We start from the raw sequence: 18298 nt of genomic DNA on the forward strand, positions 1-18298 counted from the left end.
ACCATTATCGACTTATTGTAATGAGAGTTAATCATGGGAGGTTATTTATGTATACAGGTGACAGACCACCATTTATTTCCCCATTGACTTCAATGTTAATTCTGGCCTCTTTGCCCATCCCTAACTATTTCCCAAATTTTCGTTGGGCTGAATGCTTTTCACCAACAAATGATCATGTCTTTGCACTAAAATTTGCATGAGGTTGACAACCAAAATTTGGAGATACACAAACTTGAAGAAGCATACTAAAAACATGTAACTAGTTGCCGTACATATCATCGTCGCCAACCCGATTACTCCGTTATCCCTCCGCCTCAAAATCATTAATATTTACCAAAACCTGGCAGAAAATGTTAATTCAAACCCTCTTCGTCCATTCTAGACCAAAAAAATCAACAAAAAATGGGCATGCAGAGAGAGAATTGCTATAAATAATAAATAGACGAACTACAATGGTGAAATTTAAAGGGGGTATGCCTCCTATATGCTTTTATAAGTTCATATATCATCAAAATTCTTTTCTTTATAGCTTCACATTTATTTTTGCAACATTATTATAATACAGAATCAAAAAAAAAAAAATTAATAATAATTACTGCAGAAATGGTGGCCTGCCTCCATACACTGACTATAATTGGAAATTGATTTGTGCAAATTTTATTACACGTATGCTACTAGTTTCTGAGCATGTCTCCCAGATGACATTTTCATCATTCATTGGTAAAACTGTTAGAAATCAAAATAATTAATCAAGACGGAGATATTTGGGCTTTGTCAATGTGGTACTAGTAGGGCCTACCGTGTAGCACTATCAATAGTACCACACATAACAGACAAACCCGCGAACAAACCACAAAAATCACACAGACATTACAACCAATAAACAATAAACGTAGGCCTTTATATTAAATCCAGTGAATGGATCTGAAGCCAAGTGAGATTTAATCAAAATATTGAGTCCAAAAGGTTTGAGGTCTACAACACATATTTTTACCCCTTGGAAAGCCAAGTCTTAAGTTTTGTAACCTGTGCATATACCTGGGAGTGCCCCCCCCCCCCACTAACCCTCCCATATTTAATGGGAGTTAAAATTCAATGTCAATCCACAATTTTCTTGTAAACGTTTCATACTTAACACTTAATATTATTTATTGTAACCTATTATTGTTAATACCATTCATGTATCTTCACAGAAGTTTTTTGAATGAAGACTATATATATATAATAGTGATGGGTATTAGAATTAGACACGCTTTTACACCAGTAGTGTCATCTTTTACACCTAGTTACACACCTGCTAATTGATGACTATTGTATAATTTCTAACCACTGTCTATACTAAGAAACCGAATGCATGACTTATTATCGAGTACTTTAAATTATTAATATTGCGGGGCGCTATATTTAATGTTTGGTCATGTGGTGGTCCATATTCTCATATTCTATTCCAAATAACCAACAACAGATTAAGTTTTAGCTTTTACGTTGGTTTTTTTTTTTTTTTTTTTTTTTTAATCTGGCGAAATCCCTTTATTGATTGTTTACTTATTATGTCCGCTTTGCAATGTAATCATATACATTATATGAAATGGACTTCACCTCGATCTGTTCTTCCTCCAATCTGTTGTCCACAATCGTTTAGGGTCGTCCGATCGACTTGAAATTTATACACTTTATTGTTGTTTATTACTTTAAAAACAAAAATCATGTGTACTTTATTCTGGCTAAAGCTGTTCTACTCTATATTTGACATTTATACACATTGTTTATGTTCATGAGACGATGAACCCCATCTTGAACAATTTCCGATAACTCGAACTGCTATACCGATACATGATTTGTGTAATAAATGTCAGCATTAACAAGAACTATAAGCCAGTCAAATTTATTTATTTCTGATAATCACTTTATGGATTGTTACTGTTCATCATGTTTAGTGTTTTGTAAATAAATGCTTCTATAACCTACAGAATAATAGTGAAGGCCAAAACTTTTGAGGACTGCATGGACGACTTGTTTATCCAGCCACTGATACTACATCGTGGACTTTGTGAACTTATGCCCAACCCCACATGGGAACTCAAACCGAAAGTTGTATTTCTTCTGAAAAGTATCTACGGCTTCCCGATACTTGCACAGGACTGGTATAAAAGTTGACAAACGTTTTAACCCAGAATTAACCAATTTTATTCTCTTAAATATATCTGTGATTTCGCTTTTAAATAACAAGGAAACAAAGGGTTAATTCTTAACGACATGCGCGATAATTAACACCGTCATTATATATCATTGTGCAGTTTAGTCCATATGACAGTAATAATCTCACTGTCATTTATTTCCTGGTAAGTCACAATTAAATAATGAATGTACCGACTGTCGCACATGGGCAAAGTATGATTATTCTTTCTGGAACATTTCGCCATTGGGGGTATTGATTAAATTGATATTTACCATTAGGGAAATTCACTACCACGGCTTAAATTATGGATTATTTTTTGTACTTGGTACCCGCATTATCTGTTATGTATAGACCAATTATTATGTTATACAATCTTTATTTAGCTTTCTGAGCCGGTCAATTACTCAATTACGGGGAATTTTAATTTTGTAGTATTACGACCGGTTGTTGGTTGTGGACTTGACATGTCTAACGGGTGTATAGGCGAACTTGTTGGCGTACTTCGGTCATCTACTTCCGGTGATGTATTAACAGACGCTTTTGTATGTCGACTTACGACTTTTCTAACCCGGTTCGATGGAGTGAGATGCTTCGTACCACCCATACTTTTATGAACCACTTGGTTATAATGCCCAACTAGTCCAATAGGTGATTCACCCTTTTTGTCTCGTTTGTGGGAGTCCTTCATGCTGGCCATACATCTTTTTTGGCTGGCTTCATCAAGGTGGGCTGTAGCTTGCGTAATATCAATCGGGCACAGATCGGCAAATGGCAAGGTATGATATACAGCTATCTGAAACAAAAATAAATTTAAATCTTATTATTATTTTAATTTTTTTTGGTGTTTAATTTTATTTAACTTTATAACATTTGCCTATTGATTGTCTTTAAATGGGTAATACATTAAAATTTTTTCGTCTTTAATCAACCGTTAATCCTACTAATTGTTATATATAAATATATATACAACGTTTGAAAACGCTAATTCTTAAATTGATTGACTCTCAAAATAACGTCTGTTTACAGTAAGTGAAGTTAACAGAGATACAGAGATACGCAATTTACATTATTCAAATACCGCGACTTGAATCATTAGATATACTAAATGGATATATTTAACAATTAGTAAGATTAACGGCTGATATATATATCCATTTAATATATCTAACGATTATAATTAGTGTCTATTTTAGCAACGGCGAATGAGCTGGCATTAATGTTTTTAACCATTGCTTCATAAATATGCGATATCTTAACACCACACATATTCTCTTTACCTTTCGGCTTTATATATTTTAGCATTTTAATGTACTAGATTAATTTGGATAAATCGAAATGAAATGAAATGGGGATTATCAACCTACTGTTCTGCCCGGACAGCGGCACTACGGTCTAGTCTTTATATCGAATTCCATCTGTCAAGGGATGTTTTACGTGCGCGCCAATGTGTGGGGCCTCGGTTTTTCGTCCCATCCGAACGACTAGACAACTGTCCTCGTCAGGCATTCCGTCCTGCATCACTGACAAGGCGGGAAACACGCCGGAAAATCTGGATGAACTTTCTCGGCCAATGCAGGGATAGAACACCTGACCTCCAGACTAGCGAGCCAGCGTTTTACCCACTTAGCCACCGTGACCCCTGGATGAATTGAAACACTCTTCGCAGGTTTTCAGTAGCCTTTATATTTCGAATCGCGGTGGTTCGGTGAGTAAAACGATGGCTCGCTAACCAAGAAGTCTCGGGTTCCTCTTGTCTTTAGAAGGAAAGCGTCTAGTCGTTCGGATAGGGCCAAGAACCGAGGTCCCGTGTACACATTGGCGTGCACGTTAGCGAACCCTTGACAGATTCGAAAAAAGAGCAGCCCGTAGCGCCGCTGTCCGAGCAAAATAACCCTCATAGCACACTGTATGACGTACGGCTGTCTTCATTAGCCCAGTCTGTGCAAAAAAAGTAGGACCTTAAACCGCATTTCAGTTGGTCTCATAGTGTTCAGTAACCTTCATGTTAACAAATATTGTATTAAAACGACCTAGTTATATCAGCCATGCCAATATCGGTAATGTTATCAGTAATCAGATGTGAATATACGACTATTAGGGTCTCCAATCTCGGTTATGAGTATGAAATGTATGTAAATCCGACTCATTGAACGAAATTGTAAAGATAACTTTTCCCTAGACTCTGGAAGCTTCCCTTTGTCCTCTGATAACGTTCAGAAAATCATGTTAGACGTTTGCTTTTAGTGAACTGATTGACCTGAAATAAGTCTTTTCTATAGACTGTTAAGAGACACTGAATCAACGCTGTAAACAACCACGCAACTGTTCTAGAATGCTTTACTATATTGAGAAACTGTCTGTAGAACGGAAATTTTTCGAGATAAGAAAAATTCAGAATTTGAAAGTGTCTGGTATAACTGGTATTACTCACGACATTTACTGGCATATCTAATAGAAAACACCTATACATTTTAATCACACGTCACAATCCGAAGGGAATGAAAGGTGCTTGTCTTGCTCCATAAGACGCTAATATAGTTAAAGTCACTCTTCTTTCTTTAGAATAAACTAGCCGATAAGGATTGGATTATATTTGGATGTGTCTCTGGTTAGTTGCAGTACCCCAATGAATACTTTTACAAGCGCTGTGTTAAAATAAAATTGAATTATGCCAGGGCTTAATCAGATCGCTTATTGCAATTATACGAATCAGTGCCAAACCTGTTTGTCTAATATTTCTGTTTTGTTAATATACGGTGAGCAGATTTTCAATTTATCATTTCTTTGTTAAAACAAACAATATAATGGTCTATTAGGATCATGAATAAACAGCAACTTGTTTGCTTAATTTGAAGAATTTTGGAATAGCGCTATTCTGCTGGTTTTTATAATACAGAATGGTATTATATATATATATGTATAGATTAAGCGCATTCGTCTAATAGAATTGGTTATAGAGACTCCAAAATTTTAACGTTAAGATCTTTACTGTATGGATGATCCGTAATTACGATTTAAAGATTCCATGCGTTTTAGGTTTTGGATATAACCAACGTAAGTGCAATTTGAGATCCATGTCGCAAGTACAGTAGCATTTTATACTTTACCGAATTTGGGGTTTCTAAAATCTTGGGAAGTATTGGTGGCATTTTATGTCTAACTTGACGTTGATATGCTTTGCCCAATATGTTACTGGTTTCCTCCTCTTCTTTTGCTTTCATCACCAGTGATCCAAGATCATCTTTGTCTTGAAGATAATCAAACTGGGCCTTAAGACGAGCAAATCCTCGTTGTTTTACCGTAGCCATAGCCTTGCTCCAATAAGGTATCTTTCCTCCATTTAGCACTCGCATGGTTTTAGCAGACCCACACCGTCTGATATCCTTCGGAATTGTTCTCTTTATAGCTGAAGCTTTAATCATTTTGGGCAACTGTTTCCATCTTTCCCCAAATGTTCCAATGTATTTTCCACAGACGGTCCACAATCTGATGGCACAATCAGCACTGGCTGTAATAATTAGTTGCCTGTCATTGATATACTCCAAATCTCTGATTGCTTTTGTATGAGCTCTAAAGGAGTTCAAGATTAGCGGCTCTTTTAATGTCTCATCGGGATTGCTGGAGACAGGAGGTGGTCTCTTCAGCAATACCTCAGATTTTTCATCATTCAAAGTGTCATCTAATGAAAATTGTTTAAGGTAGGGAAATGTTTTAGTAAGTTTCTTAAAACGAGAGAAAGAGGCATCATCTGTTATTCGCCTTCTTATACAGTAATTGAAGATATCCCAAACTTTCACCACACCCATCGTATCTGCGGTTATTAGATAACGATTTTCCGAATCAACAACCATTGTATTGACACTGCTATCAGGTTTATGCGCTGCATTGAATTGACCGAGTAATCTGCCGCCTTGCGCCACCGACCAGAAGCGAACCCATCCTTCGGCACCCGATGCAACCAGAACTGCCGTATCTTTATCAGCATAGTTTCGAGTTTCTAAAAACAACATCTTTTCTATAGCTGCTTCGTAGTTCTTAGTCAAATTATCATATTCTTTGCGGCTGAAATGATGATCTTTTTTTTCATCAGCAAGATCACCATTTGAATTAAGTGCGACAAGTAGAGGGTGCTCAAAAGATTCTTCGGGTTTTACTGGATCTTTGTGTTCTGGTCTGTCTTCATCCTTTTGAGTTGGGTCCACAACTTCCATTTTTGATTTATTAAGAAATCCCCCAAACCGGACATTTCTTTGCTTTGACGCCGATGCCATCCTTTTGTGCATGCTACTATTTAAGATATATGGTGGCGACGGATCAAGCTCTCTTGTGGACTCTGATGAATCGATCCGTGACTCGTCATCGCATTTGTTATCGTAAACGGGTGTTTCTGTTTCTGCACCATCACCTCGATAATTGGATGCAATGAACGTGTAATCTTTATCACCTTTATGGGCATTGAGTCTGCAATAGGTGTGTCCAGTTTCTCTCAACCAAACTATGATCGTACCATCGTAACCACCAGTAGCAATCAGGTTTGGATTAAGATGAGCCATACACAGAATGTCTTCTTCATGTTTCTTTGGCCATAGTTTCAAAGTCTCAATGTCTTCGCCATCTCCATAAACACCAACGTACCTAAACCACCCGGTGATATAAAACTTTGTAGGAGTACAAATGATTCCTGTTACCATGGATGCCTCTGGCATTGAGAATTCTTGAAGCACGGCGCCAACATTAAAATTCCACACCTATCAAAGACATGAACGTATATATATTACTATGCATCACAAGAATAGCGCTGTCTTATCAAATGACATCAATCCACTGGAATCCTTTATTTGAAGAGCCAAGTCTTTCACTCAATATCATCCAGTCTTCGACATTGCAAACATGGCTTATTGGTCAATTTAAATCAACATTGATGTTGTTATCTTATCGTGAACAGATGGGCTTCTGATATCCAATATTTAAGACAAAATGAACATTTTAAAATCCACACACGAATCGTGTGCCAGAATGCTTCCGAGCGCCATTTGTATGAATCGACTCGATGAACGAGACTAAACATATCCCAAGCAAGAGAAAACTACAGGTGTTGACTGGAATAACCAGGCACAAAGACTGCCATTCAATTGGTACTCTTCGCGTATTTTGCCAAATATAACTGATTAGAAATTACAGTAAAATAGACACGATTGAATGTAAATCAAATTATATACATTCATATTACATTACTACATGCGTTACGACCCATTTGTGCCAAAGAATAGCGATTTATCTCCTTTAAAGTATACCTTTACTACTCCATGGAACGTTTATTTATTCAGAAAGATTCCTAAAGATATATAGTAAAATGTCTACCTTAACACTGCCATCCCGAGCACCTGTAAGAAGTCTTCTCAAAGGTGGATCAAAACACATGGCTGTTATTTCTAAAGGTGTTAGGAAGCCATCTTCCATGGCTGTATGAGCATTCACAAACTGCATCTGTTTTTCCCCGGTTTCGATATCCCAAACACTGATTACAGACTCTTCACAAGCACTCACAACAACCTGACAATAAAAATAGAGGAGGCTGATCAGACCGCTCCAATGCGTCTACCAACAGTAAGTTTAGATAGTTTTTAAAAATCCATTAATCTTTTTACAAGTTTTCAAACTAAAACCGTGAAATGGAAGATGACGCTTCCCAATGTCAAATTGTGCCCCGAAAAGATCGAAATTCATGATCCAATGAATTTGATATTCTTATCCTAAAATGAATGTTACAAGATTTTGTCAAGAACTTTGTCCTGTAACGTGTTGACAAGCTAAAGATCTAAATTTTTGTCTTAAGAAATTCTGAGAAAAAAAACCTCTGTCAATAACTCTGACCTTGTGGACGTACCAACGAACTGACGGCTAGACAAAATACGGATGCTGGACGGAGGTGACGAAAATATACGTCCAGATTAAATGTTCTTATCATATTACAGAAAACTCCAATTAGACAATATACCAGAAATCCAAAGCTGTTATCTCTTATGCCCCCACCCACCAATGCCCAAAACATACCCACACCATTCTCTTCCTATATATATATATATATATATTATATATATGACAGATTTGAAGAATTTTAAATTTACGTTTGGCGCTAATTTCTTCAAAATCTTTGATAAATATCACAGGCCAGTTACATCCTTTAAAATTAACAGTGGTCGGATATACATTAAGATATTTTGGTATGTGTTAGTTACACATCGAAATAAAACAACACATACGGTATTTATAATCCCTATAAAACATTTAAAAAATAATACCGCATTAGGTAATACATTTGCCAAAACAATGAATATTATTATTAGTTTACATTTTCGTGTTAATATAAGCTTACATAAAATAAACTTTTAATATATGTTGGGGTTTTTTTTTGTTTTTTTTTGGACTCGGGGGTCGGCGGGCGGGGGCACCGCGGGGTGGAGTGGGGGGTCCATCAGAGGATCCAATAGGGCTTGAACATTCTTTAAACCCGACCTTAAATATTGTGTTATACAGAATCTGTGCAACTGGTTTATTGTGCGATAAGATCTCAGCATGACGTTCATCTTCTTCTCGACTTTCTAATAAACCTATAAAAATAAGCATTCACGAGTTAATTCAAACTAACAAAGCACGTTCTTCTCAGTGGTTAATTGCAGCGGAATGGAGCTTTTGAGCGAGTATTGACAACTCTTAGTACTCGCCCACAAATTCGATTAACAATCCGACATTTATTTCACTACCGTATACAGAAGTCCAAATCGAGCTAATAGCAAAGACCCGTGTCGTACACGAAATAAGGCATGCTTAATATTTCTCAAAAATCACACAATGTATTCATTTTTGTTATGGTACTTTTGTATAATAGTAAGTACAGGAGGACCGCACTACACGAAAAACAAACCCGATAAGACAAAGCTGCGGACAAGACAAACTACACACCCATTGCAAGAAATAAACAACAAATATCAAATCAAATAACTATGTTTTATAGGCTACCTTCGGTCCATCAGATGCGTGGAAAGAGTGTAGACATCTTATGTTAGTGAAGTCAACATTTTCCGAAATAATTTAAAGTCAAAATGCAAATTGGTGGAGCTATGGGAGATTGTAACGTGTAATTCAAAATGGTTTCCTCCGACAATGATGTGTTTCAAGGCGGCAAACCTGTCTCAGTCGTTCCAATTAATTCAATTGTAAATGACATATACGACTGGAGAAATGACAGTTAGCTTATATAGTGTTCGTTTAATCACCTCGACAATTAAAAACTGAATGTGGCAAACTCAGTCTCTCGATTAGCTTAATTCGCAAAAGGAACTGATTTTAACCAACACTATATTTATATATTTTGCGAGACACGATAGTCTATAAAATAAGCCACTGGCTCGCTAACCACAGAGGCTCCAGGATTCGATCCCAGTGTTGAACAATAAGATTTCAGAGGCAGCGATATTACAAAATGGGGTGTAAGTGTGAAATTTTTTTGTTGTTTCGGATTCCCGTTTGGGGAAGTTAAATATTATAAAATAATTTTAAATCCATTTTCTTAGACAACATATTCCAAATAATCAGCAATTGATTATTTCTAACGACAGATTACATACCCATCGGTAACATTTTAAGTCAACGTTAGCCACGGAAATTTGACATTGCTCACGTTCTCATTGTGGAAGTTGGGATGGGGGTAAATTTAGTGTTGACTTACCTACCTAAATTGTTGGTCGCCAGTACCAGGTGCTGTAGACCCGGATTAAAGAATATCGTAGAAATAGGAAACGGGCCAAGAGATAGAATTCTGCCACTCAGGTGTTGGAGACAACTCTGATCTTTGAGATCGAAGACTCTGATTGTTTTACTCTTGTCGATGCTAACAACTTGATGTTTCTTGCCAACCAGCACAACATGGACCACGGGCTTCGTGTGTCCTTTTAGCAGAACAATACATTTGTTGTTAACGTATGGATTCCATATTCTCACAATATAGTCCATGCCCCCTGTAGCAATGATGTTCAGCTTGGGACAATAATCGAAAGCAAACAGACCCTTGTCGACTTTAAAATAGGCTGGAGATTTCTTTTTCAGGAAGTCGCCAAGATATAGTGACGTTGTACTCGACTGACAACAAGAGAGAAAACATCCAATTTCCGGTATGTAGGACATTTTTGAAACCCAGTCGTCATGAATACCAGCCAGCCGAAAGGCCTTGATGTTTGGGTAATGACCTTTCAACAGTTCAGCAAAACTGATTCTTTTTGCTACTTCCTGTTTGCTTGGTAAAGATCCAAATAAACCACTACCTCTTTGTATTTCAAAGTAAATACCACAACAGCATCCTTCAGTATCGCCCCAAACTAGCACAGATTGACTTTTGCTCTCCAAATCTGCCCAATAGTCCATAGTAGTTATGCAATTTTCTAATCCTGTAATAACATAACGTTTGACAAATTTTTTTGCCGTGATATCATAAAAGGCGATGTCTCTGTCCGTACTAGCCAAGGCTATCATATTGACGTTATAGATGCAACACATCTCGACAAACCATGGTTGTGTAGCTCTGTCTGGTGGTATGGGTATTGTATGGATTCTATTCAATCTTAATTCCATACTCCAAAATGTTACTATCCCATCTTTGCTGACTGTGACGTATTTTCCATTCGTGTAATCAAGTTTAGTCCATCTTTTATGCACGTGCGGAGAATAAATAACACGGACTATGTTATCGTGGTGTCGAGTTTGAATTTCTTTGACTTCTTTTGGAAAGGGTTTTTCTTTTAACATTTCTAACATTTGTGATTTTTCTTGGTATTCTAACAAATTGTAACTGACGTATTCTTCCCAATCGAGAGTTCCGTCACAGTTGGCGTCCATTTTCATAAACAACTTTTCAACCTCCTCTTCGTCGATTGGCTGAAATAGGTTTCAAAATAAACCATATGAATGAATGAATTGATGAATGAAATGAAGTTTAACGTCAATTCTTGCTAATGGAGACGGGAATAAGCAATGCAGTGTACATTCAATATTGAATTCCAACTGTCAAGCCAACGTGTACATGGGGGCTCGATCTTTCCTCACATCCGACTGACTAGATGCTGATCCGTGCTAGGAATGTCCCTTCTGCTCTATCGACAAAGGTAAAACCAGACCTCCTGGTGAGCTAGCCACCGCCTTACTCACTAAACCACCATGGTCCCTGTAAAGTGTAAATGAATGTTTCTGAAGCAACGACTGCGAGTTTTACAAAAACTTGACGTTGCTACACTGATCTGTAATTCCCGAACTTATAGCTACGTTATCTCCCTTTAACGCAGACACGCGAACGATAGCGTCCAATCAGAGTTTGTGACACAAACACACATAAATCAAACCTAGGGACCTCCACGAAAACCTTGACATTGAACGAACCTTGAACTTTGCAACTCGATTAATATCGCGGGTAGACATTTTAGCTGGAAAGCGCGGATCTTTGTATTCGCGATGATCGAGGAATCTGATAGGCCCCCAGCTGGGTCGGGAACCAATCGAAATTAGTGCCGAAATACATATGTATGCAGGGTATTACGTGAAGTGGTTGATACGATGTACGGAGTTAAAGCGAGATCAATCCTTCTATTGGTGATGCTGTAAACTATAAATATACAGTATACATTACAAAATATTAGTTCTTTCCTTGTATTTCATATGGGCTTATATAATGACTACTATCAGCACCCTTTTGTTGGATTACAGTTAAGAAAGGTAGTCATACCTGTTTTAATTTATAATTACCGGTACCGGACAATAATAATTGCCTACGGTACTGTCGAAATAAATACCAGATAGAAATTACGCGTAGCATTGTGACATATTATTTTAAAGTTTAAGCGAGTCGGTAGTATTATTAGCCATTATCCCGACCGCTCTTTCCTTTGTTGATATTTTGTTTCAATAATAATATGATAACATATATTACCGTCCACTATCAGATATATGCAGATAACAAGTAGTTGATATAGAGGTAAGAAACCTACAGTTATTTAAAAAGAGAGAAAACATTGAGATTTTAAATAAGAACCACCTTGTTTGATGTTCGTCTGAGAGCCTCTTTAAATTCGCTCATGCTAAGACCAGATTCACCATCTGAATCTGCATCTTTAAATATAGACTGTAGTCTAGCTAGTTTAACATTGGCAGCTATCTGTTCAGGAGTTGATTCAATCGACTGTTGAATTATATCACTATCACGCATTCCATATTCTCGACTATCTTTATGTTTATCCATTTGTGATGATGAGGAATCGGAGAAAAATAAAGACAAGCCCAATGACTTTGTGGATAGTGGTACTTTTTTTGCCGGTGACTTTCGGTTTTCTTCCCCAGAGGCCTCTTGGGTCGGCGGAGCTATCTGAACTGTTTTAGTCGCCATGCTTTCTCTTCTGTTTTTTTTTTTATCTACTTTAATTTAATAGCTTTTCACTTCAGTCTTCAAATTCGGGAACCATTTTTCATAGGAGCGCCATACTTGACAACTGTATCTAGTCACGTGATTCAGCAATGCGTCAGTCTATCTATGACGTCACAATCCAGATCACGTCATATACTATTGTAAATGACAAAATCCTATGAAAATGGGCGTGAAAGGGATGCACTACCAATGATTTCTACAAAAGCTAAGTAATATTTTACCACTGATTTCTATCAAGGGGAAATGATATTAAAAATATAGAACTTGGACGTTAACCTATTCGCATCCGCAGCTGACACAAATCTGCCTACCGGTTCCAAATCTCTGTAAATTCGTAACCTACAAAATTAAGTCCGACAGAAAACTAAGTATTATTATTATTATCACGCACTTCAAACGCACAACTGTCAAATAAATGTGCTCATGTGTGTGTGTGTGTGTGTGTGTGTGAGAGAGAGAGAGAGAGAGAGAGAGAGAGAGAGAGAGATGCGGTTTAACGTCCACTCGACACAAACTGTTTGTGGACTAACATGGTTTAATTTTATTTCAATAATTCGTTTGGGCGTAGGGGTCTTTAGCAGTGGGAGTAAACCGGAGGACCCGGAGAAAACCCACGAGGTTGGGTGTGCCCATGTGCGCTTTACAAAGACATATTATAGAACAAGACAATATCACATTTACACAATAAAATAAGGTTACTTGATAAACAAAAAAAAAAGACATTCGGATAAAATAGTATTAAAGTAGTTGTGTATAATGGTTAGAATCTACATTAACAGGGTCACTGGGTAAAGGCCCTTTTACATAAAAGTTTTTAGTTTAGTTTTAAATGTAGCAATACAGTGACATTGATAATTTGTTCCACGACAACAGTGCTTGTACATGACAGGTAGCCATATGACGATAGATTACTAGAGCACTGTATAAATAATGATGCATTGGAGACTATCGCAGATTTTTTTTGTGTGTTTTTGATATTCTAAAAACTCAGAAACATTAAAAGATAACTAACCTATTGTATTGTATTCTGTATGTTATTGGTAACCAGAGTAGAGCATATAAAACATATAATACTGCGGCCGAGGCTAGTTTTGATTTCCTTCGTACTCAAAGTGCTAATTAATCATGTAGATTCGTGTTTAAATGGAAAAAAGTCTACACGCCACCCTTATTATTTACGTTTTCTAAAATCCATCCCGCAAATCGCTAATGGCCTAACATTGACCCCCACCAGCACCCCCAGTGTAAATCAACAAATACCGTGGAAATGTTTTCTCCTTCATGCAGTATACACGAAGAGTCCAGTGAAATTGATTACCCATGTTATTATTTCGATACAAATTTGTCATTGCTTAAAAAGATTGCTTACGTTGATTACTGGTTGTGAAAGTAGCAGCAGTTATGTTTTATTATCTTCTGATCAATAGTGTTGCTGGAAGACAGCCAAAGTTCTTCCAATAATTTCTTCAATTAGCTAGATGACAGGCACATCATACACATGACGGTAATCAATAGATGGCCAAATATAATCCATCATAATATATGCCATCCACCTTTCTTTGAACGTTACCGAATAAAAATCCAGGGAAATATTATCGATGACTTCATTTAATGCGTCCTATTAGCGTGGTAGTCAGGAGCTTAAATTAGTTTAGCGAGAAAATGCCAAGAGATCTTGTGGTTCGTTAAAACTAATTTAACGATGCCACTAAACGCCCATATTTAACGTCTAACTTATAAGATATATACGATAAGGTTGCTGTCGGGGATGCCAATGACACACGAGTTTCACTAACATCTTCGGGTTAATCTTTTAGTTAGTCTCTACCCAACATCGATAGAAAATCAATGATAAGAAATCACATCTGCTTCTAAGTAGCCAATTTATGTAATCAAAAGCCGGTCCAGGCTTTCCATGGTTGCCGATAGTAAATTAAAGAGAGCAATTTAGCCAACTCTTGAAATTGAAGTATAAAGATTGCCGCCTCATGTTTAATGTCAACGTCACGAAATGTCTTGTCGAGTGTTGAACTGATTAAGGGTAAGTCACTTTTTATACATTGTTCAAGTCTTTTATTCATCAAGTTTTGGAGAATTTTAAAAATTTGTCTTTGAAAATGCACTTATTAATCAATTCAGAATCGTTATAGTAAACACCAGGCAACTGAACAAAGGGTTTGTCTTTGAAAATGCACTTATTAATCAATTCAGAATCGTTATAGTAAACTCCAGTCAACTGAACAAAGGGTCAATTATTATCCAGGGGATAAATGAAATGAAATGAAATGGGGTTTTACATCCTACTGCTCTTCGAAGCGAAAAAGAAATGAAACGGCTAATGTGAAGACGGGTTTACGACAGGCACTGCACTATAAATTAAGGAAACTGCCAATGATTCTTCTATTTGCACGCCAATGTGTAAACGTGACCTTGGTTTTTCGTCCCATTCGAACGACTAGACCCTGTCCTTGTCAGGTTTTCCGTCCTGCACCACTTATAAGAAGAACCCGTGCCGGAAGATCGGGAGCTAACCCAAGACCTTCTGGTTAGCGACCCAACGGCTTACTTATTAAAGCCACTAAACAGATGCAACATTTTACGTTATAAACAATTTTAGCTTAATAGGTATTAGTTTAACCTTGTCCGTTAATTAATGCCTAGGTCCTACTGTGGAAAAATTATCGGCGCTGTGGATCTAGATGAAAATGATCGCTGATTCAAAAAGAAATGTACTTTATGCAAAATCGAACCATGGAAAGGATGCGCTTTTCAACCGTAGCCCACATTTCGGCGAATATTAGGGGATACAACCCCGAGATCGGGAATGTGTAACCGAAAGGTCATCGAATGTTCGCCGAACATTCTCCGAGGACTCAGATACCCTCGAAGGATGCATCCCCGGCCTGCCTTCCTGACAAAAGGTCGGGAACACATTGGGAAAAATTTCAATGGTTCCACATGGCTGTTCCAGACGCCTCCCGAGGTTCATCAATTTTCATCGGTAGTACATTCTCGACTCAAAAAAGTGCCTAGTGTTACCTACGTAGGCATTACATACCGCCCCTATGTCTTGTCACGGATCTTCGCTGTTTATGTTTAATGAAAGTTTTTGTTAATAGAAAAACTCTCACAACTACGATGGATTCTTTCCATGGGGTGGGAGTGTGAAATTAATCTTTGGATTCATTTGTGATTTCAAAACGAGTACTCTCTAACCAGGTAAAAAAGCTCAGAACGCATTATATATTGGATAACGCAAGAAGGAAATAAAGAACTAATCCGTTCACTTGAGAGGTAATCAAGAATAACGCTCACAAAAATTTTAAAAGTTCTGAATCTTAGAATCGTGACATTGAAAATGATTTCTCTCCCATAAAATATGATTTCCGGTATTTCTATGTGTTTATCTTAAGACCATAGTTGTTATTATGATCCTGACGAATAGAAAGTAAACTCATTGACCGCCTTTCTAAAATTTATTTTACGCCACTTAAAGAAAATGCAATGGAATGGGGTTTAACCTACATTTCTGTACCAACCGGGCTAATGACGGAAATACGCCATGTATGGTGCTGTTGGGGAAAAAATAACCAGGACATCGGCGCTACGACCTACCCTTATTTCGAATTTCAGCTGTCTATGTTTCTTTTAGGTGCACGGGCCTCGGGTTTTCCTCCTATTCCTCCTTCTTTGTTAGACTCCTTTCTTCTCCTATTCGTGTTTAATCATCTTCCACCGAGGCGGATATCGGAGACAGGTTGTCTTATTTTAATTATCTTAGCACGGGTCAGGGGCCTTTCATGCGGAAGGAAACTGGAGTACCCGGAGTAAACCCACGAGATTGAGAAGATGACCCAACTCTCACATCATGGATCGAAACCACGACCGCAAGCCAGGGGGGACCGGTCTGTTAGAGCTCGAAGCGCGACACTCTAGACCACTGTTCTAAGTTAATCGCGCAAGTAGAGCCATGTTGTATCCGGACTATATTAATTTATTATAAAATTGACACTAATAAATTCGTTGTTAGTAACCTTTGAAAAAAAAGTAATATTTTGAAACCAAATTTAAAGAGCAAGTACATAATATTGTCAATACATGATTGTCGTTTACATTTCCAACTGCCATCTCCGGTATACATTTTATGAACAACTGATACCACTTTCCGTGTTTCTCTTGTTGATGTTCAACTGGCCCAGTAATAAATCAATGGCTAATGTGGATAGTACATCATGAACACGTGTCTTATGTCTAGATTTAAATTGCGCAATCGTTTCTGAACACTTTATCACAGCTTTTAAGTTATTCCACAATCGCGGACCATATACACTAAAAGCTCTATCCCCAAATGATTTTAATCTCGTTGATGGTATAAACAAGTCAGTGATAGTTTTAGTTACTGTTAGCATCGATTGTGTTTAACGTTTTGTTCTATTTCACAATTTCTAATTATAGGAATGCATTTATTCCAAAATTTCAAAAAAGAAAACGGTATTTTATGGAGTTTGCTCAATAATTGAATGCAAATTCTCTTATCACGAGTCAATTATATTCATTCTGTGTGAATAATAAAACGACATGTCAGAGTTGCTTTTTAAAATGGCGCAATTGAAATTTTCTGGGTTATCTATTTATTTAGCAAATTTAAAAGTTCAGAACCAAACGAAATTCAATACTGTTGGCAGTTTGTTAGGGAAAGAAAAATAAGAAATAAAATTAAACGTTTATACATTCTCCCTGGTTTCTGCAACATACAACATTTAATCGGATCTTGAGTAAAATACAAAAATACAGAAATCGCTTGAGTTCGAATAAACAACCTTCCAAAGAACCCAGCTGAATCGGTATTACCAATCGAACTAATATGTTTTTAGCTTAAAAAAACAACCATGGAATGAAAAGTAATTGTGACAGAAACGAAGTAAAATAGAACACATCTGGTTTAAGAAAAAGATTAAACTATTTTTTTTTAAAGTCATTATGTGATTTAAATAACGAGCTGTTTGTCCTTGCTAAAGTCGTTTAAAAAATAGACAATGAAAAATTAATATATTGAACATTTCAGTCAAATTACTTTAAGTACTTGAAGTTTTGACCAGAAAAAGCCTAATGGTCTCCAACGATTGCCGATTGACTTTCATGTTCTCGATTATCAAGTACCATTGGCACTGTAATAAACGAAGTCTCGATTTTTAGTCCTCAAACGGCAGCTGTTTTATCGTTTAACGCATTTATGACGGGTATTGTATAACCCACTCAATATCTAAGCCACCCGATTTCCTGGATGGTTTATTATGGCTTGTCATGTCAATAAAGTCTAAATAATAATTTATATAACATTTGAAACCATAATATCCTTACATAATACATCTCTAAAAGAGAAATATAAAGAAGCGACCAGCGTTTATAAAAATAATGATATACAAATGTATATATACAGACTTGTATTAGTCATTTGTTCGTACGAAGGAAACACTATAAGTGAGAAAATGAGTTTTATTGTGAAAGGCGACAGGTTTCCAGACAGAAGATAGAATCCAAAACTCACAATTAATGAGAAACCCATACAAAAAACCTCGAAAACATAATAATATTATGTTAATTAACACGATTCCAATGTCCTTGTACACTAAATTGTAATAAATCCGAAC

At 36.8% G+C, this 18298-nt stretch overlaps 1 protein-coding gene across 1 annotated transcript; it reads right to left on the bottom strand.

Moving 5' to 3' along the window:
• Positions 1-2476: 2476 nt before the first annotated feature.
• LOC126812561 (WD repeat-containing protein on Y chromosome-like) lies at positions 2477-17056 on the bottom strand. The gene is made up of 8 exons (XM_050539017.1): positions 16905-17056; positions 12261-12390; positions 9913-11110; positions 8696-8790; positions 7541-7732; positions 6608-6927; positions 5287-6241; positions 2477-2972 (listed from the first exon to the last, which is right to left on the bottom strand). The coding sequence occupies exons 1-8, from the start codon at positions 17054-17056 to the stop codon at positions 2580-2582; spliced, it is 3435 nt and encodes a 1144-aa protein (XP_050394974.1). The 3' UTR covers positions 2477-2579.
• Between the last annotated feature and the right edge of the window lie 1242 nt (positions 17057-18298).

Source organism: Patella vulgata, chromosome 2, assembly GCF_932274485.2.
Source record: "Patella vulgata chromosome 2, xgPatVulg1.2, whole genome shotgun sequence".
NCBI classification, from domain to species: domain Eukaryota; kingdom Metazoa; phylum Mollusca; class Gastropoda; family Patellidae; genus Patella; species Patella vulgata.

Coding starts and splice junctions, on each gene's coding strand:
- LOC126812561 (XM_050539017.1), bottom strand. CDS start 17,056: ATGCTAACAGTAACTAAAACTATCACTGACTTGTTTATACCATCAACG. Junction 11,111..12,260: donor TCAGACGAACATCAAACAAG/GTGGTTCTTATT, acceptor AACCTATTTCAG/CCAATCGACGAAGAGGAGGT. Junction 7,733..8,695: donor TGTATAACACAATATTTAAG/GTCGGGTTTAAA, acceptor TTTTATTGTCAG/GTTGTTGTGAGTGCTTGTGA.